Here is a 22,716-nt window from a genome sequence, read left to right as displayed (position 1 = left end):
GCTGCTGCCCGGGCGGGGCAGCAGCCAGCTGATTACGGCAGCTGGAGCGCCCACTTCAGGGAATTTAAAATCCCACCGGAAGCTGACAGTGGGGAGGAACCCGGCTTGGAGCGTGCTGGCCAGACGGAGGCTTCATGCGCCGGCAACAGCAGCTCTGGAGGCACTGCCCCGCAGCAGAGGACCGGGAGCAGTGGCTGGCACCAGACTGGGGACGGGCAGTTCCCAGTCCCTCAACATTAAAAAAATCCAAAGTGGTGTTCCTCTCGGGGAGGACGCCTGGCACCTGAGGCTCAGATCCCTGAGGCGAGGGATTGAAGCTCCAGGTGTAATCTGCATCCGGATGGCAGCCCGGATTATTAGTGGCAACACTGGACCCCACAGTCAAGGGGTTGACGCCTGGTCGGGGCAAAGACCTGAGTACCCAAGCAGTTGCCGAGTGGACAGGGTGTAGGGGAGGCAGAGCCCTAAGAAACACCGCAGTGCACCCATAAGTACTCCATCTCTAGGACAAGAGGGGAAGAAAACACCACTGAACCCCCTCCTTCTTTATCATAAAGTCGTGGCAGGAAAGTTGGGGGACCCCGACCATGAGGCAGAGCCATATTCACAGTGCCTACTTGGACCATGACACTAGGGGTCTACCTAACTTGAAGAGCTGGCCAGCCAATTTCACAGGGAGATCCCAAGGCCAATCACTATATTTCACAGGCTGGTCATGGCAGGGCCCTCCCTTGGCTCTGATTAACTGAGGGGCTCAGGTGGACTCACCCCTTGCTGCTGATTGGCTGTGAAGCTGTCTGTTATGTGGCCTTTCCCCTCATCGCCAATTGTTGGAGGGATGAGGCCATGTGACGGGCAGTCCTCTCAGCCAATCAGCAGCATGGGGCAGGGATGGTAGCCACCTTGGGCTGCCCTTCATGCAGGCAGCCCTTCTCTCCCTGCCTAGTGGGCTGTGCAGACAGGCTGCAGCACCTGGAGAATTGCTGGCTCCCTCTGGGGAGCCAGAATTTTATTTTCAGTAAGTTTTCTTCTCCCCCCTGTCCAGATTTTGTGGGCAATGCCAGATTTGTGATTTCTGTGAAATCACGATTTTGGTAGGTCCCTACTTATTGCTCTGTCAACATATTAATTGTACTTTAAATGTAAAGTCTGGTCGTAGTTTCATTGGAAGACGCAAATACACTTCTTAACAAGGACCGTTTCCATTTTGAGTTTCTATCTGTTTTTGTTCTTTCTTCAGGCACAGCTCTTTATAGGAAGACTTTAAGAATTATTTTATTTTCCTACCATGGGATAAGCCTCTATTTCATACCAATTTTCTGAAAACATTAACCTTACAGCAAAGGAAAAAATATAGAAAATTTGAGACCAAAAGATGAAAGTTTAATAAAGTTATTAACTAAAAATAGGATTCCAGAATGTAAATCATTACATAACCCTAATTCATGCTATAGCAATCTTTACTATTTTAGCTAGAAAATTCTCTCTCCTAATAAAATGTCCCTAAAAAATGCAAAACACTTGGTTCTATTTCAATACAAATTAAGCCTGATTTTATAACAAAAATAAAATAACAATAAACTCACCTCATCCAAGGCAATTTCTTCTTTCTGAAAAGGGAAAACATCTAATTACAATCACAAGTATTTGTGACATTTCTTAAATAAAAGATATCTACAAAAAGTCTCTCTTCTTTTTTTAAATATAGGCACTAAAAAAACAACCCAACAATTTAAAAAGCTCAGGAACAGTTTTCTGGAAGTGGCAGTTGTCTTTTTTGGTGCTGGTTTTTTGTTTAGTTGGACAGAGATTATTATATTTCTCTATATGTTATCTTAGATATGACACACCTAGAGATGCAGTGTGTATTTTGTTTGCTCATAAAAACAAAGGTATTATTTTATGTTGTTCTTCTGCACAAGCTGGGTTAAATTTAGACCAAGGAATATCCAGAGTTGCTTAAAGAGCTGCTATGATGATTTAAGTGTGACAAAGTCAAATCTGTCAACCATACTGTGTTACAAACATCACATACCTATGGTATTGTCTGGCATGAACCTGGTGTGGACATACCATTTACTGCTTTCAGAAATGCTCTGTCATGGAAAAGAGTCCCAACATTGTTTTATGCCACCTGTGGTTCTGCCATGTGAAGGACATCTTAACTCTACTTCTTTCCCTTTTCTCACCCTCTAAGGTACTTGTATCCAAGTCATGTATATAAATATCATATTTTCACATATGCAACATGCCTTGGAATAAGACATGCACCTTGTTTTTGAAAGGTATAATGAAGAAAAAAAATCTTCTTTGTAGTAAGTAACTGAGTAGCAGCAGCTAGGGAGCCAAGCCAGCTCACTACTCAGCTCCCTGTGGACTGCTTAAGTGGCAGGAACTGTAGTTACCGTATTTCCTCATATATAATGCACACTCCAACTGTTTTTTGAAAAAAGGCATGCGTTGTATGTAAATTTTTATTTAAAAGTCGATGTAGATTTTTAAATAACTACATTCTTGTACTTGGCACCGCTCTATATTAGCCTTGGCAGATGCATGCATCTTCAACCCTTTATTCAATTAAGCCATGCGTGCTCCCAGCAAAATGTATATTTTCTACGAGAAAGCCAGCAAAGGTTCCAGATAAGAGTGACCCTGGAGAGGGAAGGGATGGGGGCTAAGGGGAAGACATTTAATATAAGCTGAAATCAGAGCTCATCAGTAGGTTACTCTATACCCCAAAACAAGGGTGAGGTAGGAGGATATAAGGAATTCCTCTGTCCAGTTAGGCAACTTTCACCTTCTTTCTGTACATCTTCCACTGTCTCTGGATGAGTTTGGCTGATTGCTCTTTTCTCTGGCTGTCTTTATCCACAAGAAAGGAGGCAGATGAAGGCTGCAAGGGTGAAACACTTACATTTAGTGTACAAGTTAGGTGGGACTGCTGATATATGCAGTCACTGATATATGATTTTTTTTGGACAGGTTATAAAAATCGGTCACAAGTAACCTGATAAAGAGAAGCCAACAAAGACAACCACTACTTTGCAGGTAGGAGCTGGGGAATGGAGAAGAAAATCTGAATTCTGAAATATATCTATCCTTAATGTATTCAGTGCATCATACGGGCAATTTTCAGAACACTCCTCAATCTGTATTAATTGTGAAGTGAATGTGGAATTAGAAAGCTTTTAATTTAAATCTCCAAAGATCTATTATTCTACGTATTTCTAAGGCAACCAATCCCATAGTGTTGACTACCTTCATATTGAAAAGTGACATATTGCAATACTATAGACTAAGAATTAATGTCAAGAGGCCAGATTTCACTGCCCTTTCACAGGTAAAACTCACATTAATTTCCACTGGGAATCTTCCAAGTGTAAAGGCTTGCAGAATTGGTCCCACATTAATTTGTTTAAGCTTACTGATAAGCTGGCCATCATGCGACACTGACAGAAAAGGAGCCCTGTGCACATGATCACAATCCTGTTTCTCTGCCACAAACAAATAAGCTAATTGGAAACAAAGGACAAGTAAGGACAAAAGCCAACAGTCTCTATCCTGGTTACTACCTCCTGTTCTTAAAGTAGAATTATGTACACTGTCTCAGGCAAAATAACCCAGTTGGGTCCATAGCATATGAACTCTTTCATTTTCTAGATAAATTCAGCCTTAATTTTTATATCTATTGCATGCAACTATATACTGTGAAAATATTGAAAGATTTCTTTCTGGCTGTAAACTTAGGAACACAATCCTTGGCTGAGGCACAAACATTGGAGAAAGACCTCACAAGGGAAGTAATCCAAGAAGCTATTAAAAATCTACTACCAGGCAAAACGCCTAGACCAGACAGCCTGCCTGTACATTTTCATAGAAGCTGCCCAAGAGAGATTAGTCAACCATTATTAGTCATGTTCAACTATGCCCACCAAATTTACTTATTTGCAGACTCCCTTAACTTGGCCATGCTAGTTCCATTTAAAAAAACTCAATAAAGACCCAGTGTTGCAGTTCACATAAACCTACTACATAGACATTAAACCCCTTGCCAAATAGCAAGCAATGCAATTATACAGCAAAAGAGAAAGCAGACACTATTATAACCCATGGCTTTTATTGGGAAGGACCACCCCCTTCAGTTTAGAAATAATTAAACACAGCCTGTCAATATTTACTGCAGTCAGAATGGTTGCGAAAATCCAACAGTGTAGTCACAAAATCAATTTCTTTACCTCACTCCCACCAACAAACTGTAAGTGGAAAACTGAAAATCCGATCTAATTCGCTCTCCTACCATACATTTTACATGGACAAAAAATATTTATTTTATGTGAGACCTGAGAAGAGCCCTTTTCAAAAGGCCTATTTATATTCTTAAAAAAAAAAAAGAGTTATATACATGTAAGTTGACAGTTGGATCACATTTTATCCAAAACTACAATGTAATTATTAAAATTAGGAACACAGGGATTATTAAAAACAATAATAATTCCTATGTGAAAGAGCAGTACACCTCCTTGGAGGCCAACATCAGCTCCAAAAAATAGACAACTTGAAACCCTCTGGGTCAAGTTGCAAGGGGGGCATGGCGAGAGAGACCTAACTATAGGCGTATACTACAGACCACCAAACCAGGGGGAGGGACTCAATCTGGAGTTCACCTGAGAATTGACCGAGGCTGCACATGCACGTGACCAGCGTTCCCTCTAAGCTGTGTGGCATGCACGGCTGTGCAGGAGTGTTCATGCCACACTGCCAGGGGCGCTTGCGCAGCCATGCACGCCGCGCAGCTTAGAAGGAATGCTGCAAGTGACATGGTCATCATGGGTGATTTTAATTATCCAGACATCTTCTGGGAGGAATACTCAGCCAAGTTGGATCGGTCACGATCCTTCCTGACCTGTGCTGAGGAGCTCTTCCTGACTCAGGAGGTGCATGGGCCAATCAGAGGTGACACTCTGCTAGATGTGGTCCTGGCCAAAGGACACGACCTTGTGACCGACTTAAATATAGAGGGAAGTCTGGGCAACAGCGACCACGAAACCATCGTGTTCACTGTCCAACGTAAGACAGACAAATTGGATAGCAGGATTGAAGTCTTGGACTTCAAAAATGCAAATTTCAACAAGCTTAGGTCACTAGTAGGGCAAGTGCTGCGGGACCAAGGACCGAAGGTGAAAGGTGTGCACAAACAGCGGTCGTTCCTTAAGGACATGATCCCTGAAACACAAAAGAAGTCCATTCCCATGTGGAGAAAAGGTAACCGAAGGGCTGGGAAGCCCTTTTGGCTAAACAGGGAAATCACGGTCCTCTTAAGAAAGAAGGAAGAGGCTTATAAACAATGGAAGTTTGAGGCGGGCCCCAAGAAGGACTATTCCATGGCGGCTCACATTTGTAGGGAACAGATACGAGAGACTAAAGCAGCAACTGAACTTAGATTAGCAACAGTAATCAAGGACAACAAGAAGTCCATCTTTAGGTACATAGGGAACAGGAGGAAAACAAATGGGAGTGTGGGGCCATTGCTCAACAACTCAGGAGAGCTGGTTACTGGTACCCAGGAGAAAGCTGAACTCCTGAATGACTACTTCGCCTTGGTCTTTCACTGAACCAAGGGAAAAACCATGCCAGGTAGAGCAGAGTATGAGCACAGTAGGAATAATCGCCTTCCTACTATTGCTACAGAATTGGTGTATGACCACTTAAAAAAATTAGATGTATACAAGTCAGCAGAACCGGACGATCTTCATCCAAGAGTGCTGAAGAAGCTGGCCGAAGTCATTTCAGAACCCGATGAAACTGTTCCACAACTCGTGGCACTTTGGAGAAGTCCCTGAGGACTGGAAGAGGGAAGTTATGGGGGAGCATGGTCATGATTGAAGATAGGTTACAGATACAGGTGGACCTAGACAGCCTGGCAAATTGGGTGGATCGGAACCTGATGAAGTTCAATGTCGAGAAATGTAAAGTGCTCCACCTCGGGATGAGCAACCCCCTACACACCTACAGGCTTAGCCGCACCAAACTGGCTAGCACCACGAATGAAAATGACCTGGGGGTAATAACAGACCACAGTATGAATATGAGCTGGCAGTGCGATGCTGTAGCAAATAATATTCTGGCGTGCATCAATTGATGCATCTCCAGCAAAGCCAAGGAGGTGATTCTTCTGCTGTACTCAGCACTGGTGAGACCACAAGTGGAGTACTGTGTCCAGTTCTGGGCACCACACTTTAACAAGGATGTGGACAAGCTTGAGAGAGTCCAAAGAAGAGCCACCCATATTATCAGAGCCTTAAAAGGCAAGCCATACAAGGAAAGGGTGAGGGATCTGGGACTCTTCAGCCTGAGGAAAAGAAGGCTGAAAGGGGACCTGGGAGCAGCTTACCACTACACTAAGGGAGTACATCAAGGGCTTGGTGAGCAACTGTTCACCAGGGCACCCGAGGGGAAAACCAGGAGTAACAGCCACGAACTCCTGAAAGATCAATTCCGGGTCAACTTTAGGAAAATCTTCACAGTCAGGGTGTCCAGACTGTGGAATAAGCTCCCTCCAGAAGTAGTGCAATCACCTACCCTGGAAATCTTCAAGAGGAGACTAGACAGTCACCTTGCTGGGGTCACCTAACCCCCTCCCCCGCAGTTATCTTTCCTGCTTGGTGCAGGGGGCTGGACCCGATGATCTTCCGAGGTCCCTTCTGGCCTTACAATTTATGAATCTATGGATCAATCTAGAAGCCCAAGGCCTGTATTTTCAAGCAGTGGACAGATACTGGTCAAAATTGCAGTCTCTGGGGGGGTTTTAAAGCTAAAGTTACTTGGAATTCAAGAAATCATCCAACATTCAGTGTACAATATAGTCTAAAAACTGACCTCTCACAATGTCATTATATCAAAAATCGTCATTCTCCTGTTGAGTAGGAAACAATTTTTCATATATGCTGCTATATGTATTAATTGTGAGGCATATTTTCTAGTACAAGGTGATCAGAACCACCAGTAATTTCAGTTACTGGCAAATTCCTTCACTCCAGCTTTTTAACTTCATATAATGGATCTTTTCGCTGCATACAAGTATTGCACAACTCTCACAACATCATGGAAGCACATATTAACACCAGAAGACCTTTTTAGGTACTACAGAACACAAGATTGTACCTTGTTTAGAGTTTCTATGGGCTCATCTCCCATTTGTCTCCTGTCTTGCTCAGGTTTTGACTCCAGTTCTCTCACTTGTTCTGTAAGTCTCTGGATTTCTTCCCTACATTTGGGAGAACAGAGTTACTTGTAGAGAGAAATTATCTGTTGTCCCATGCATGTTCTCATAGTGAGATATGGAACAGGTGCTCAAAGAGTAACAGTAGTAGGTTAAAATCAGCAAGAGCCCGAAGTCACAAGTGTCAATGATATTTTAACAGTATTAATAATGCCTCTGGATACAACTCACTGACCTATACATAAAAAGATAGCAGCAAATGTCTGTGATTTACTTTGACTTGCCACTAGTTTCTGATAGCTGGAACAAGATCCCATTTTTTTGCCTCTGCTGATTCTACGGGAGTCTGCATGGAAGGGTAAGGTTACGCAACCCTCAGGATGGGTGCCAGTGTGTGGCACACAAAAGCATTTTGCTTGGCATGCGCACCTCGGGGCAGATGGTGGCGAAGAGGCTGAAGTTGTACTGCCACAAGAAGGATCGGGTCCCTCGCGGCTCCCCCGCCATCCACCCCTGGCATGCCAACATCTTATACATCAAGGTTGTGGGTGTTTTTGGCACTGCCCAAAAACGCTAACAACCCCTAGTCTAGAGCCTCGCTTTTCATAAGAAACATTAAGAACAGAAAAGTCATCCAGCCCAATACATCAACTTTTATGGATTATTTTAAACCAGCTCTTGTGCTTTTCCACCACATTCCTTTGTCTTTCATTTCCCTCAGACAGAGACCCTTATTGACACTCCATATCAAGATACCTTCCCCAGTAGCCTATTCCAAGATCATCATCATTTAGGCAAAACAGTTCTGTCCAGACACCTCATTTACTCCTGCTTCCTGAGTCCTGTGTGACTTCCTGCTGGATCCTGAACTGTGGAGTATGCGAATGGTATCATACCAAACCTTATCAGTTTCTTTCAGAATGAGCAAGATAGCTCTGTTAAGATACCTTAAAGCCTCTTCTTTTTCATTCTTCTCTCTCCCCTTCTCTTGCAGGTTTTGTAGTTCTTGCTCCATTTCAATCTTTGCTTGCTGTAACAGCTTCACCTCTGAACTGTATGGATATTGGAAAATCTAAGCACCCAAGCAAATATACAAAATGTATATTTCTGCAAGATACAGGAATCGTTTACTATTTAAAAATTGATATCACTAAATATTATCTTTTTTGTTTAAAACTGTAGTAATTACTTATTTTAAATAAATATACATTTGACCTTTTAACAAACAATGGCTTTAAGATGAGAAAGGACCTCTTGAATGCTATGGGAAGAACTTACAGCAAAACTGAAAAAGGTTCAAAGATGAATAAAAGTCATGATGAAATATCGCGAGTTTGAACATTTTTTTAGAAATATGAAGTTTCTATTTTTGAGGATCAAATCTTCCTTTTGCTTATGGAGGCATTTTACAAGTTATTATGACAAGTTAATTTTAAAAGACTGCTCTGGAAAAAAGCTTCTAATTTTCCAGTTTTATTTGAAATTGGGAAATCCTCTCACAATCTGGTGTAAAATATTTCACAAGTGCAGAGACTATGCTTATTAGCTGGACTTACTCTTTACTGGCCAGCAGACTCTGAAGTGTGCTTCTGTCACCCTTAAGTTGCTTTACCAGCACTCGGAGTCGCTCACACTCTTTAAGGTAGTCAGGTTCCTGAGAAGCTGGCTGATCCAGCTGTACAGAAGCTGAAGGTGGCAGAGCAGATAACGGTGACGTGCCATTTTCCAATGACAACAATGACATGTTCTCCAGCTCATCCACTTTCTAGAAGTTCAGAAAAAACAACTGGATATGTGTTCTGCTCCTGTGACACAGGGGAGATTTATCTGGTGTGATTTCAACTGAGCTATACCAATTTACATCAGTTGAAGCTATGTCCCAAGCTAGGAGCAAGGAAGGAAAAGCAGGATCAAAAGGAGATTAATCTTAAAACTGTACCTATACAAATGAAATGCATTACAGCAAGAGAGGAAAAGTGCAGATGTTAACATGTGTGAACCAGAGTGGGCCAAGCTGCTGCCTGGAAGGATAAGGCACTATAAGCACAGAGATCAGTGACCTTATATTTTCTGTTCTAGCAGTGATAAGATGGCCATATGGTGCCTGACACTCACTTTTTCCAGTTCTGAAATCCGTCTCACCAGCCTCTGTCTGCTCCACTCATTGTAATCTACAGAAGGGAACAAGGTTTTAAACAGGAAACTGGATTGGCGTGATAGAAATCCTTAGAAAGAAAGGAAGCCCCTGTCCATCCAGAAGGCCCATCAAGTACAAGACTGAAAACCCGCCTTTGAAAGGCTGCCTTGAAAGACAGAAGGACCTTAAGATGTCTAGCATCTTACACAAAGCACTTCAGAATTCAGATTATACCATTCATATCAGTCCAATATATATATGTGAAAGATGGAAAACAAAGCTTTACTGTGGATGTTTTGTTCCTCCAGACTCTTTGAATAAGAAAACCACAAGCACATGGCTGGCAGACAAGATTCTGCCCTCAGGACCCTTTTCTCTCTCTGAATTAACAAGGGGATGTGACCCACAGCTGCCTGCCACAACTCAGTGATAGGGAGGGAGCTGGAGTGACTCTATGGAAGAAACCCACATTTGACTGGGTCCACCACCAGCACAAGTCACAGCCCAGGCTCAAAGGAAATTCCTTTAGAGCTTCAACCCATAGTGTCAAGCTCCTGCCTATTCATTCCCTGATTCACAAGGTCAATGTAGGGGTGTTCCTCTGTCCCTTCAGAGAACAGCAAGTATAAGAAGAAACCCACAAAGGAATGGGAAGAAGAAGAACAAAGGAACTCCAAAGAGAGTTGGCAAAACATGTCCAAGATGAGAATACAAGCAAGATGAGAGAGAAAATGCACAACAAGGCGACAGGGTAGAAGAGAAGGGGGAAATGGCCCAGGTAGGAATGCATGGGGCGGTCATAACACAGGGAGATGACACATGCATTTGCTTTTTCAGAACTGAATTCAGTGAACAGTCTCTCAATACAACAGTTATGTTGCTAGCTACAAAATGCATTCTTGTGGTTAGATGAGATTGCAAACTTTGCCTTTTGCCAGCAACTCCTAGTCGACAGACACAAAATTAAAAGGTAATTCAGCCCATAACAAAATCAGAATTAAGCTTTTGGGATAAAGGACTACTCATTGCCCATTTTCAAGAACACCTCTGCAGTGCCTCCAGCAGCTTTATCCATACTGCCATGCAGTCTTTCTGAACCCTGCTTTCTCCCATTTGTGTTATACATATCAAAAGTTTAACTCCCTAGCCCCCAGGCTTTTTGGCACATACTTTTCCTTTTCCTGCAAGCAGGGGAGCTGCTCCGTGTTTGCCCTAGATCTGCTTTCAGGCTTCTGTTCTCTTCCTGCAGCTCTGTGATGTTCTTAGTTAATCTGAGGACAGCAGCATTAAGCATTTTCAGCCGTTTCTGGGTCTCTTTGCCCTCTGGAGGGGACCTGTATTTGGAACAGGAGACAACAGCAGGGGTTCAGATCCAACACAGCACAATGAAGCAGAACCATAACTTGGACAGTGCCCACATGCCCATAAACAAGCTGGAATTAACAAACAGAAGGGTGGATGAGAAACAAGAAACCAGTCATTACAAATAAAATATAATTTTCAGCTATGTTATTACAGCCTTCACAGCTACATGAAGTTCTTTTCTCTTTCAAGGAAAACCCCAGACAAGTTTTTCACTCAAGTTTTTCAAGTTTTTTTGCTTTAAAAGATGTGAATTTGTGAAGCACCTCTAAAATTGAACCAGACTTGGAGAATGCAGATGGTACTGGTAACTCCAGGAAACAGAAGAGCCTATCATGTATTTAAAGCCTCCAAAACTAGATTGTATTGCTGCCACTTTGCCTTGTTTTTAATTTTTCTAATGGAAAAGAGGGAAAAATTAATTTTAGCTCTTTAGAGGTTGTAAAATTTGTTTGTCAGCACTCAATCACATGGAACAGCTGCTTTGCACTGGTATGGGCAAGACCCAACTGAACAGCAACCAGCCCAGGCAAACAGTGCTTAGAAGCAGTAAGAAACTCTCTATGGTCTTTATGTGATGCATAACAGCAGAACCGTAAAATAACTTGTGCAGAAACTACACATCCCAACACAATGGAGGCCTACTAGAGAGAAGGGAAGACAGTCTTTGCTATGGGATACTCAGAATGAAAACCTAGGCCCACTCCACACCTGGAAACCTGTTAAGGAAAAAACAAATCAACCAAAAAAAACCAAACACAAAACCTAACCGAACCAAAAACCCCACCACTATGAAGGGATATTTAAAGGATTGTCTCAGATAGAAAATGAGGAATGACAGGAACGGTTGCTCCCAAAGTAAAATAAAATCGAGAGGCAGATCTGAAGAACAGGCCAGACTGAGGACCTGGAGGCTTCCCAGCTTTAGACACTGAACCCTCTGTTACTAGAGAGAGTTAATTTTTGAAGAAACAAAAACACAGCAAATAAAATGGCTTAGTCCTGCTAGGCCTGCAGCTCAAGGGTAGGCTGAAATATTCATTTTTATATTCCACCCACATCGAAAATGCAGGAGCATTTATAATTCAGAAAAGACAGGACTAACAGCACTAATCTGAGTCAGGACTAATGCTGACATGCATCATATAAGAAACTCTCTCACACAGCTCTTTCAGTACGCTACAGCTCTGACCTTCAGCAGCATTTGCTATTCCGGTTTTTGGCCTCTTGAGGAAAGACTGACAATTGTGCAATCAAGAGAGACTGCCCTGACCATTGTCTTTTGGAGCCAGAACAAATGAGTACAGGAAGAGACCTAATGATTAATTTTCACCTGTAACCTACATCAACTGTGATGGCTTTCAGCAGTAAAGGCGAGTCTGTTGTTAACTCACTGAGTGCCGGACCCAGGAGAAATAAAAATATTTCTTTTTTTAAAGAAAATATTTTTCTAAAAGTAATAAACTATATTTCAGTTTTTAATTCATAACAGGGGAACACAAGGAACATACAGAATGACCCCCAAAATAATTCTAGTAAATTTCCATTGGTTTAAACAACTATGCCAGGGATTCCAATGATTTGTTGCATTTAAAGCAGATTCTAGGAAGCACAGGCACATTGTGAGTGGGTGTGATATCAGCTTTGAAAGTTAGTCTTTCTTATCATAGAAGAACTCTGCCACCGCCTTCTGAGTGGCTGCACTAGTGAGTTTGCCCTCTTACTGTAACTTTACTTATATGTTATTTGCTTTCATGATATATATTAAATTTAAATAGTCTTACACTGATACTCAGAAAACCACCTCAGGTGACTTGAACTCCTTGCCTTCCTTTTACTAAAAAGACCTTTTGCAAATTTCTTTAAGGAAGTTTCCATCATTCTGTCCTACCTCTGAATCTTTATCTTCATTTCTATAATCTCCTGGGATATTATCTGGACAAATTTGAATTTAGAGTTATGTCTCTTCCTTGAAACACAGGTGCTTCCAGAACCTATTGCAACTCTACCTACCAGCTAAATTGGCTATCGTGATTTTTTCTTGTATTTTTTTTTTTTTAATAACAGGGGTTTAACCATTATTTATAATCGGTCAGGTGGAAGCAAGCATTATGTAAGCTTCCCTGGCAGAGCCTGGTAACCTCAGGCATGACCTGTAACATTCCCCACCGTCCTGTTACTATTATAACCCTGGTATTAGACTTCTAAAACTTGCAGTTGTAGCAAATTATGTCATAGCTACATGATGTGAAAAACATCTGAAGAGATCTAAGCTGATGTGATGATACCCATTTTGCGTATGTCTTAAATTTGACTCCAGGCCAAGTGAAAGATAAACGGTACATTTATTCATTAACCCACTCTATCACAAAGACTGCATCTTTGCAGCAACTGAAAGCACATGATTCTTTGGTTACCGTGGGCAAGGCAGTTAGGGTCTTGCTAAATAACAAAACTGATTGTGCTCTGCTCCTCCTTCTGCATTGCAATGAAGCTACTGGATGCTGTCTACTGGAAACGGTCAGAGCAAATCTGCTTGTGCCCTTGATTCTATTCAGTCGGGACTTCTGAACATTGATGAAAGGAGGCCTCTGTTTGACAGCCTCGGGACTGAAGAAGACACTGATCCCATCTCTCTTCAATGGTGGGCTGCGACTTCCTCATGATGTATCTTACTACCAAGTCTTATTCTTAAACTCTCCACAAAACTGGTTTCTAAAAGGCCCAATCCTATTCCCACTGAAGATGCAAGTCTTTATCATATCCCTACTGGACCTATTATTTCTTTCTTCTTTTTTTCCAAGTATTAATTCTGTCTGTTCTGCTAATTCTTAGTTCAGTGGACAGGTTTACTATGTTGGTATTTAGATTTACTGTAATTAGTGAGCTGCAGAGTTTGGATCTGGATTTGAGATTTCCAAATCAGTTCAAATTCAGTTTGGCTCTGAATCTGGATTTTGCTTAGCACTAGAGTTTTGATCCAGGCCAATGCCTAGGCATAATGCCATAGCATTTATTGTGAGTTATTCTCCAAATGCTCATATGGGAAGTGGGACTTTATATAGATATTAATTTTTTTTTACTTGTTGCATTGATTTTTTTTTTAACCTCAGCTATGAAATTTTCCCCATCATACACCCATCTTTACCTCTCTTCATCAGGGTCAAGATTAGTACACTGGCCCATGAGACACCTTTCTATTCTACTACTACAACATCTCTCAGGTGCTACCGCTATTCAGTCTTAAGTACACAGTTAACCAATGAATTAATTTTCATTCAAATGCACTTTCCTTTGGAAAGAGAATAATGGCCTCAGCTATGAATAATACCAAGTATCTAACAATTTCATTAGTAACATTGGTATCAGAATGGGGACCGCCCGCAGATGCTGCTGGCCATGTTCGCGGTGAGGCGGGGGGCGGGTGCGAGCGGCGACCACCTGCAGAAGCCAGCAGTGGCAGCCAATCTCAGTGCATCGCCTATGCACTCAAATGATCTGGGAGAATTTTCCCAGGTTTGTTCTCCTGCTAGAGAAGCTTACCTAGAGCTACATGTACAGACATGCAAATGCTGAGGCTCTGAAGAGGCAAGAGCTTGCAGTGCTGACACTGCAACCAAGGAGGGGTCCTGTGCACACATCTCAGTATGCTCTACAGACTCACTTAATCTGCCTGGCAACAGATGGCAGCAGTTCTTGGCTAACCCAGACTACCCATGGTCAGCCTGTGTTGTCAACCTGTACAGACATTTGCACTCCCAGGAGAAACTCTCCTGGAAGTGATTGAACATGGGTTCTTCCTAGGTTATTTTTCTCCTGAAGCAGCCATTTTTACTCTGGGATAAAAAGCTTCGACTTCTGGACACTCATGGCTCCTGGGAGAGCAATGACTTGAATGTCTGTATGAGGCCTCAGTATCTTTGTGAAGAGATGTTAAGGCAACAGAATGCTTTCTTCAAACTAAGCAATACATTTTACTGTACAGTGAGACAACGTTAGAAGTAATTGAAAACACAATGTGCTAAATCAGAGCAATCAAAAGCACAGCAATTAATTCTTAACACTTCTCCCCATAGAAGAAAAACCTTTCTTCTTCTCCCCACAGTTCAACTTCTTCACCGCTTACCACCCCGCCCCCTCTGCTGCTGCTAGCGGCTGCAGGAGGTCCCCACTCGATGACAATGACACCATGGGTGGTCCCTGCTCACTGCCACAGTGCCCCCCATCGCAGGAGGCACCAGTCATTCACGTCTGTGTGTGTAGACACAGCCTGGGGGTTTCTGATTTTAGAATGAGAATTTAAAACTATAACTGAGGTAGATGGCTTTGATTTTGCTTATTAACAGCCCATAATACACAGAGTGGAGATAACATGACAAGCACGCTGTGAAATCAATGAAGACCACAGGGGAAAACAACTCCAGAAACAATGAGATACAGCATTTTACACACAGTTGTTTGCCATCAGGCAGTATGTGCACAAATTATGTACCAAACCCATATGCACGTTCATGTGCCCAAAAGAAAAACACATACTTTTTCCGCACAGCCTCTGATTTTGCAAGGAGGGTTTGGAGACGATGAATCTGTAAAGTAGGGAAAATAGATTTCATTAATAGAAACATACACTTGGCATGGAAAGGATTTAGATGTACGGAAGCTCATGCTGCTAATGTAGTAAGCAGCATCTGGTAGGTCAAAATGAGAGCAAAATCCTTGGGTAATAGCACAGATAATGAAGCCTGGCAGAAAACAAGGGTAAGATCCTGTTAGCATTAATCCATGTGCTCATGGCTGTATATTCATTTTATTACTTGTCTTGTTTAATTAGAACTGAATTTTTTCCTTTTCAGAAAGGCTTTCACAAGTGAGCCTGTTCCAAGTTTTTTTCAAATGTGATGTTCATGTACTGACAGGTGCTTGGAAATGCTAGGAAACCAATCTAAAATTGCTCAAGGTTTCTACCAAGATTCTACAATGGAGTTTCTCTTCCCCTATACAACAACCACATCCTTGCCCAACGTACCTCCTCATAGTAAGTCTCCATAGCAATCCTCATCTCTTCCAAATTTGTAGTCTTCACATCTGTCTGTAATTTGCTGAAAAATGAGGAATATAGCAGTAAAAACTGCAACCTTGGCAATGTACAGAGTTTACTAATCATTTATGGGATGGGTGTAAAAAGTTTAATAGTGGTTATAGTGGGGGTCTTCAAGAGGAGGTTAGATGAGTATCTAGCTGGGGTCATCTAGACCCAGCCCTCTTTCCTGCCTATGCAGGGCTCTTTCCTGCTTATGCAGGGGGTCGGACTCGATGATCTATTGAGGTCCCTTCCGACCCTAACATCTATGAATCTATGAATTCATCTTCTTCAAGGAATAGAAGAATTCAGTTCAAATGGGAGAAAGTAAGCGAAGGGATTGTAAAGCCTAAGTCAAAAACATTCCCTTGCCCCTCCAAAGCCATACTTGATAGTGTTATCTTTCTCTCTGCACTGCTGTTCCAGCTTGAGAATCTTCTGCTTTAATCCACTGATTATCTAGGCAAAAGAAAAAGACATATCTGATCAATCCTAGAAGAATGCCACTGTCAGAATTTTAACTTCCCCATAATCCCATTTGCTCTTTATAAATTTTATGTAGCCATAAATACTCAGTAGAATATGAATCATGACAAAACAAATTACAAGCAAGAGTGCTATCCTTCAAGAAAGACAGAACTAAACAAATCAGATGCCTAATTAGTGTGTTAAATGCAACTAAATTAAGAGTATGGTAAAAGCTGTGTTAACTGACATTTAAGTAACCAAAACACTCTATTAATCAGAATTTCTGGCTGGCTGGCTGGATGCAGGGGTTGGGGGGGGGGAAAGCTCGCACACAGTGGGGAAAACTCCCTGCTGCCACCACCCACCACGCTGCGCTGCCGCCACTCTGCATGCCCCCACCCCACTACTCCACATTAGACCAAAACCCCCCTGCCCTCAGATAACTGGAATTTTTATATAACCTGCACCCCCCTTACCCCACTGATGCCAGATAACAAAGCTTTTACTGCATTTACATATACTCTTCATAGAGAAACATGAAATCACTAAATAAAAACATAACCTCTTAAAATCCTATCCCTTCACTTTTATGGGTCATGGGAAAGAAATGGAGGACATAAATATACATTTACCTTGCTAAAATTAGGGCTGTAATAACAGGAAAAATACTGATGCAAACACATTCACCTAGAGAAAAAGGAAGCGTTTCTTAAGCTACTGTGAATCTTGGGTCTTTGTTATGGTTCTGATATCTGACAATAACAATGACGGCAGTAACCTAGTTTCCTAATTAAGCTGCATTCTCTCTTCCTATCTTTTTTATGTTTTTTCTATCTGTTAGAGTTCATTTTGAAAGGAGAAAGATTGAAGCTGAAGGTGGTGAAGCAATTACCCATCCAGTATCATTCTTCTCTGCCTGAGTCCGGACAAAGTCAGAGCCCTACATGAGAAGATAGACAAATCAACATGCTGCTTTGTTATATTCTTCCTCCTTTCTGCAGATATTTGTCTCAGCTTCCTGGTCAGGAATACTTTCTCACATATCTCCAAGAAGTTTCTATGCCGCCCATAGTGACCAAAGGCTTCTCGCTTATCCAGGCTCACCAGTCTTACAATACAGCATTCCTATTTGTTCTATAGCTGAGCAATTAGGACCACATCTGTCAGCTACTGCAGATGCACCTTGGCTCCCTCCCACCTTCAGGGATATTGCGCATTAAGTGCGTTTCCTGAGGGGAAGCTTAGCTTTAACATCCAAAATGGCAATCCTCTTCTCCTGAATAAATCCATCTACAAAATGACTTGCATAAGTTGTCCTGAAACTGAACTTTTCTTTTCCAGGTCATAGTTGAGTAGGAATGATGCGCTCAAATGCGTAGAACAGAAAAGATCTAGTATCATCTGTCTCTTTCAAACCTAAGATCACCCTTCTTGCCATGGAGATACTTCAAGTAGAAAAACAAAGGGGACAGCCACCTCCCTGCCAAAGGATTGCAGCACTCACCAAAAGCTGCTCAATCTGTCGATCCTTCCTGCTATTCTCCTCCTCCAGTCGTCGGAGCTTTGTTTTCAGCCGATCCCCTTCACTTTTCTGAGCCTGGATTGTCTAATATGGAACAAGCAAGCAAGCAAATAAACTAATAAAAAATAAGTCTAAAGTTCCTCCTTAAATTCTGCCCAAGACCTGCAGACAGGCAAAAGTCAGAGGCACAATGAGCTTTTGTTAAACCCACAAGTCACTCCTAGACACAAGTGAGGATCACCAAACTTAATGACAAGAAAGAAGCAAGAAAGGGACCATTGAATTAGATTAGGATCAAGTGAGAGGGGAAACTGCAGGGTTAGGAAAGGATTAAAGAGAACAGAACTTAACAGCAGGGCAATTGTACACAAGTTTTCTGAGTCACGGTATTTCTTTACTGATATTTTCTCTAACCAGGTACCTTTTTGTAGCTTTGTCCGGGAGTCAAAACCAGCCCCACACCATCTTCCATGTTCCAACAGATTAATTGACTGATTTAATAAAACCGGGATGGGGACAGCTATGGGAGTACAAGTTGCAAAGGAAGCAAATTTAAATAAACCTTTTCAGTGTTCTGCTCAGCATTTGTTCAGGGCTCATTCTGTTGTGCAAATATCTTGTATACTTCAAGACCTCAAGACCAATGATATCTCCTTGAACAAGTAGGGTTTCATTTTCACCCTAACATCACTTAAGTGGAGAGCCTTGGTGGCTTTTCCGGGTACAGGCAACAGATCCTTTTAACCTGGTACCAAGACAGAGATGAAAGAGGGTATAGAACTTTTACTACACAAGTAGCAGATGGACACACCTTCTTCAGTTCAATAATCTCATCATACATATCTTCCTTCTCTTTGTAGTCAGGAGTTCCAGGGATGTAGCCTACAGAAAGAGACATGCAAAATTAGGAAAACCCTTGACACAAGAAGATCTGAAAGAGATGCAGTCTTAAAGGTACCAAATAACAGTTGAAAAGCATCAACCGGAAATCCAGTCAATTTCAGAACCAATGCTACAAGTTGCAGATGCCAGTGTTTGTGGACATTTTTCCTTTAAAAAAATATTTCTCCTCCTCCCATAGCTGTCTGAAAGGTTCACACAAAAGCAAGAAAATTAACCAGTCACTTGTAAAGTACTCTCAAAGTCCACAAAATGTAATAGAAGAAAAAGAAAGAAAAAAGCACTTCTCCGGTCTCTTTGAGTTATAGCAATGCTGGGCGTTACATGTAATAAGCAGGTACAAAAATTTCAGAGGGAAGTGCAATTTTTGTTTGCAATTTACTTCTAAGGAATACAAAGTAGGCGTGTGCCTGAATTTTGTTTTTCTCATAAAGCCCAATTGATTTTTACATAGCAAGTGTAACACACAAAACACTTTATAGACAGAAGTAACAATGAAAGTCAATGTTTTATGCAGAATTTCAGGCAGGCAGACACATTATCTGATTTAGCAGCTAGGAATAGAGAGAGCTAACATCACGTGACCAGCCAGCTCTCAGCCAGCACTCTGCAAAGCACATTTTGATTTGCTTTGATTTTTCCTTTAAGCTGGAATTGCAGTAACCAATGCTATTACTACAGCAAGATCCCTAAATGAACAAGAGTTCGCTCTGTTATACAGTGACTGTGCTCACCATTGCTAGAAGAACGTGAGTGTTTGGGCTTCTTCATGCCTAAAGCTTCCTTCAGATACTCCGGAGTGCTACTGGAGAGCTTATTCCGAATGTGCCCCATCTCAACGTCTGACTTCAGAGTTTGGTTCATACCTGTTAGTAATGAAGGGGTAGCAGAGATGGGGAGGGAAACAGAGATAACCATACATTAAACTAACTCTGAACAAATGCAACAAAAGGCTCAGGTTGCTTCTGATAACCTCTAACAGAAATGAGTAAACCAAAAATGTAAACTTTCAATAATTAGATAACTCAAATTCAATTCTACCCAAGCACAGAAGAATAAGTTTTTTTTACCAGGCATTACCCAAAGATAAATGTTTGTTTCCCCAGAGTCTGAAGGTTAAACAATATTCAACAATGAACAGAAATTTCTGCAAATATTGAGTATTCAAAAAAGGGTCTGAAGCAAATATTTAAATATAAAATGTAACCATGGGCTAAATGCAGCTCTGGGATAAGCAGGCTTAACTTTGACTGGATTCAACAGCAGCTGTACCCTTCTGCACCAGAGCTGTGACACTGTACATTGAAAAGTATAGTTTATAGATGTGGAAGGAATTCCTATACTACCTTGTTGCAGAGATCCTAGCCAAATCTGCCTCGATGTCTTGGCTGCTGGGCTCTCAAAGAATATGTTTCCTGTTCCTTTCAATGATCTCCCAAGTGCAGGCTTTTTAGAATATAGGCATGTGCTGGAACTGTATGGAGACTCTAAAACAGAAAAGACTTCAATGTTGCAAAACATCCTGCCCTTCCTTTAACAAGTATATCAGCACTTTCTCCTTTTGAAATATCTGTTGCTTCAAGAATCCCAGATACATTAAGTCCCAATATAAACCTAATTATCACAAAATCTTTATTACACCCAAAATCCTTTGCTCGTAGATGCAAGAAATAAAATCCATCTCTAAGACATGGTGCCTAAACAGGCATATACATTCAAACATTAAAATGGTTTATCAATGGAAATACAGATGGCCAGCAAGAAGGATACTGCATGGCTCAACAGAAGAGAACCTTTCTACATAGGCAAGTCAGCCACAACTTTTGTGATGACAATAAAGGCATAATCAGAGGTGATGCCACAAAGACAACAGGTCAAATAAAAACTGCTGCTTGTAAAGTAAATTGTTTATGCCATCATAGGCATTTCAGGAGAGATGAAAAGAGCATGCATGTGCATTTGCATGAAAAGAAAGGATGCGTTTGATCTACACCTAGCAAAGTAAAGAAAGAAAAAGTCACTGTTAGAGATATTAGATCATACTTATAAAAAGGCTCAACATCAGGTATGTATGAAGTCCTTTGAACATCTTATTGAAATCCCAGGAAGGGAAGATAAAGAACAAGTTTACTCAGTTCACTGAGAATGGAACTTATATTAAAAAAAAGTGGAAGTGGTATCAGCAGCTTATAGACATGAAAGATCTCCCGATTGCAAGGGGTAATTTGCTTAAGGATAGAAGCACAATACAGAATGGGCCACGTTAAAAATGGAATGGCAGTGCTTTAACCATTCCAAAAACCTCTATGGTATAGAAACACTGTAAACGCCTAGATGTCTTAGATGATTGTGTATACTGCTTTAGTAATAGATCCCAAGACTTTGGATTACATCTGCAAGGGAGAAAATACCTCTCCAAGGAAATCAAAAGCAAACAGAAATTTAAATTGGCAAACTGTCTGCTATCACAAAGGAAAAGGGCTGAAGGAGGACTGTTCATCAATTTGTTCCTAGGACATGGACGTAAAGAAAACTATAAACTTCAATCTTAGTATTAGAAAAGTCAAACTTCTCCCTGTTATGGAACATAACTCGCAGATAGGAAGGCTTCATATCAGTGAGTAATACCACAGAATATCACAGGTGTTTGTTGTCCAAGGAACATAGATGCCAAATCACATTCTATATAATGGTTATATATAGAAGAACTTGATTGCACTCACTTGGTGACTTTGGAGGTTTGTGAAAAATGTTCTTTTTCAATTTCTGAAAGAAAAACAAAAAAGGCTTCCTGTATTTAAATGCTCACAGTCCTAAACAACTCAACACCAACTTTAAAACAGAGATAGAAGTCCTTTTAATGGGGATCCAGAAGTTGTCTAACGGAACAATATTAACTCTTTTGAGTGGAGAGCGAGGACTATAGGGCACAAAAACACATACAGCTAGAAATTCCCTTCAGCCACCCCAAATGATCTACTTTTACTGAAGTCCAAATATCATTATAGCACCTACACCAAGCTGTAGTAAGTGAAACAGAGTGATCACACACCAAAACAGCGACCCACCAAAATTAAGTGGCTGCCCCAGAATAGTACATGCAACAAAACCAAAGCTGTTTTGCTGTGTTACACTTCAAGGCATGATTAACCAATTAAGCAATGCTTTCAGTGGCCATCTGGCCAAATGTTCAATCAATAAATGGCGTGATAAAAGAGGAAGAAATTACAAAATATGTGTAATAACTTTGTAGCTGCTTCCCATCATGCTGTTAATTGAATGTGTGGCTAGGAGCCCCTGTGGCTGGGAGCCCTGGTGGCTGACTGGATCTCCCAGCTGGGAGGGGTCCATGTGCAGCCCCCAGCCTGGGAGCTCCTAGGTGATAGTGTCTCAGGCACAGGGGTGCACCACCTGCCAGAGCTTGCTTCTTGCCCGGGGTGGGTGCTGCTTCTTGCCAGTGCAGGAAAGGGCATTTACTTGTTCAATTACTTGAGAATATTCTCAACACACTACTTAAACCTCACACCTGGATGGTACTGAGAAACGGATTTTACAAACCATCTCTGACCAAATATAAGAATTGTGACAGCCCAGATAATGGTCACAGTGACTAGGGCCCCCATGTCAGAACAATCTTTGCTGAGCTGGTACAATATAGTTAGCTCTGCTTGTAAAGAATCTTTTAGCAATCAGGCACTTCAACAAGGATGTGTTGTGTGCAAGGGGACTGGTAACCAAAAAGATCTTTTTTATGCATCCACAAAAGACGTATTGTTAAAAAAGGGGAAAAAAAAAACTTACCATCTCTATGTCTGATTCACAGGTTGCTGCAGACACACTGTCCTCTATCTGAGGGTAGATATGTACAACATAACATTTACCGCTTACTAGCCATTTGGCTAACATATACACCCACCGAAATAATATCCCACTAATCTTGGCTGAAATAGTCACTACAGCAAATTCAGCTGGGCATTCTCCCAGTCTCACTTTGCAAGGAGACTTGTAATTAGGATTAATTCCCTAAG

At 41.5% G+C, this 22,716-nt stretch overlaps 1 protein-coding gene across 1 annotated transcript in view; it reads right to left on the bottom strand.

The window, feature by feature from the left end:
- IQCE (IQ motif containing E) overlaps nucleotides 1-22,716 on the bottom strand; it is a 41,143-nt gene that overhangs the window by 13,702 nt on the left and 4,725 nt on the right. Inside the window, exons 3-19 of the mRNA XM_014525064.2 lie at nucleotides 22,490-22,537; nucleotides 21,412-21,454; nucleotides 20,035-20,175; nucleotides 19,423-19,554; nucleotides 18,600-18,670; nucleotides 17,771-17,872; nucleotides 17,159-17,206; nucleotides 16,187-16,257; nucleotides 15,745-15,817; nucleotides 15,255-15,304; nucleotides 10,527-10,690; nucleotides 9,335-9,390; nucleotides 8,776-8,984; nucleotides 8,167-8,271; nucleotides 7,162-7,264; nucleotides 2,798-2,893; nucleotides 1,587-1,610 (exon numbers count right to left, since the gene is read on the bottom strand). Of these exons, the coding sequence (XP_014380550.2) occupies nucleotides 1,587-1,610; nucleotides 2,798-2,893; nucleotides 7,162-7,264; nucleotides 8,167-8,271; nucleotides 8,776-8,984; nucleotides 9,335-9,390; nucleotides 10,527-10,690; nucleotides 15,255-15,304; nucleotides 15,745-15,817; nucleotides 16,187-16,257; nucleotides 17,159-17,206; nucleotides 17,771-17,872; nucleotides 18,600-18,670; nucleotides 19,423-19,554; nucleotides 20,035-20,175; nucleotides 21,412-21,454; nucleotides 22,490-22,537 (1,536 nt within the window). The remainder of the gene's footprint in view (nucleotides 1-1,586; nucleotides 1,611-2,797; nucleotides 2,894-7,161; nucleotides 7,265-8,166; nucleotides 8,272-8,775; nucleotides 8,985-9,334; nucleotides 9,391-10,526; nucleotides 10,691-15,254; nucleotides 15,305-15,744; nucleotides 15,818-16,186; nucleotides 16,258-17,158; nucleotides 17,207-17,770; nucleotides 17,873-18,599; nucleotides 18,671-19,422; nucleotides 19,555-20,034; nucleotides 20,176-21,411; nucleotides 21,455-22,489; nucleotides 22,538-22,716) is intronic.

This window comes from Alligator sinensis, unplaced genomic scaffold, assembly GCF_000455745.1.
Source record: "Alligator sinensis unplaced genomic scaffold, ASM45574v1 scaffold500_1, whole genome shotgun sequence".
In the NCBI taxonomy this organism is placed as follows: Eukaryota; Metazoa; Chordata; order Crocodylia; family Alligatoridae; genus Alligator; species Alligator sinensis.
The sequence above is the reverse complement of the archived record's forward strand: the minus strand, read 5'-3'. Positions and strand labels throughout refer to the sequence as shown.